General features: G+C 39.6%; 1 protein-coding gene across 1 annotated transcript; it reads left to right on the top strand.

The window, feature by feature from the left end:
* Positions 1–11: 11 nt before the first annotated feature.
* LOC104775260 (elongation factor 1-beta 1) lies at positions 12–370 on the top strand. Its single transcript, XM_010499439.2, has 2 exons — positions 12–122; positions 205–370. Exons 1-2 carry the CDS (start codon positions 62–64, stop codon positions 366–368), a joined length of 225 nt encoding a protein of 74 aa, XP_010497741.2. The 5' UTR covers positions 12–61; the 3' UTR covers positions 369–370.
* Positions 371–376: the final 6 nt, after the last annotated feature.

Genomic DNA, 376 nt, shown 5'->3' with positions numbered 1-376 from the left:
TTGGTTAGGTGGAAAGTCTTCTGTGCTTCTGGAAGTAAAGCCATGGGATGATGAAACCGATATGAAGAAACTAGAAGAAGCTGTTCGTAGTGTTCAGATGCCGGGTCTTACATGGGGAGCCTGTAAGTCAAAGAAGTTCAATCTAAATCTAAATTTGTCTTTCTTCACAAAAGTGCTTCATTTGTTTTTGCTTTGATGTTGCAGCGAAATTGGTACCTGTTGGTTACGGGATAAAGAAACTCACAATTATGATGACCATTGTTGATGACCTTGTGTCTGTGGACAACCTCATTGAAGACCATCTCACTTCAGAACCTAACAATGAGTACATCCAAAGTGTTGACATTGTCGCTTTTAACAAGATTTAGAGACTCCA

This window comes from Camelina sativa, unplaced genomic scaffold (assembly GCF_000633955.1).
Source record: "Camelina sativa cultivar DH55 unplaced genomic scaffold, Cs unpScaffold11058, whole genome shotgun sequence".
Lineage (NCBI taxonomy): Eukaryota > Viridiplantae > Streptophyta > Magnoliopsida > Brassicales > Brassicaceae > Camelina > Camelina sativa.
The sequence above is the reverse complement of the archived record's forward strand: the minus strand, read 5'-3'. Positions and strand labels throughout refer to the sequence as shown.

Coding starts and splice junctions, on each gene's coding strand:
- LOC104775260 (XM_010499439.2), top strand. CDS start 62: ATGAAGAAACTAGAAGAAGCTGTTCGTAGTGTTCAGATGCCGGGTCTT. Junction 123..204: donor GGGTCTTACATGGGGAGCCT/GTAAGTCAAAGA, acceptor TTGATGTTGCAG/CGAAATTGGTACCTGTTGGT.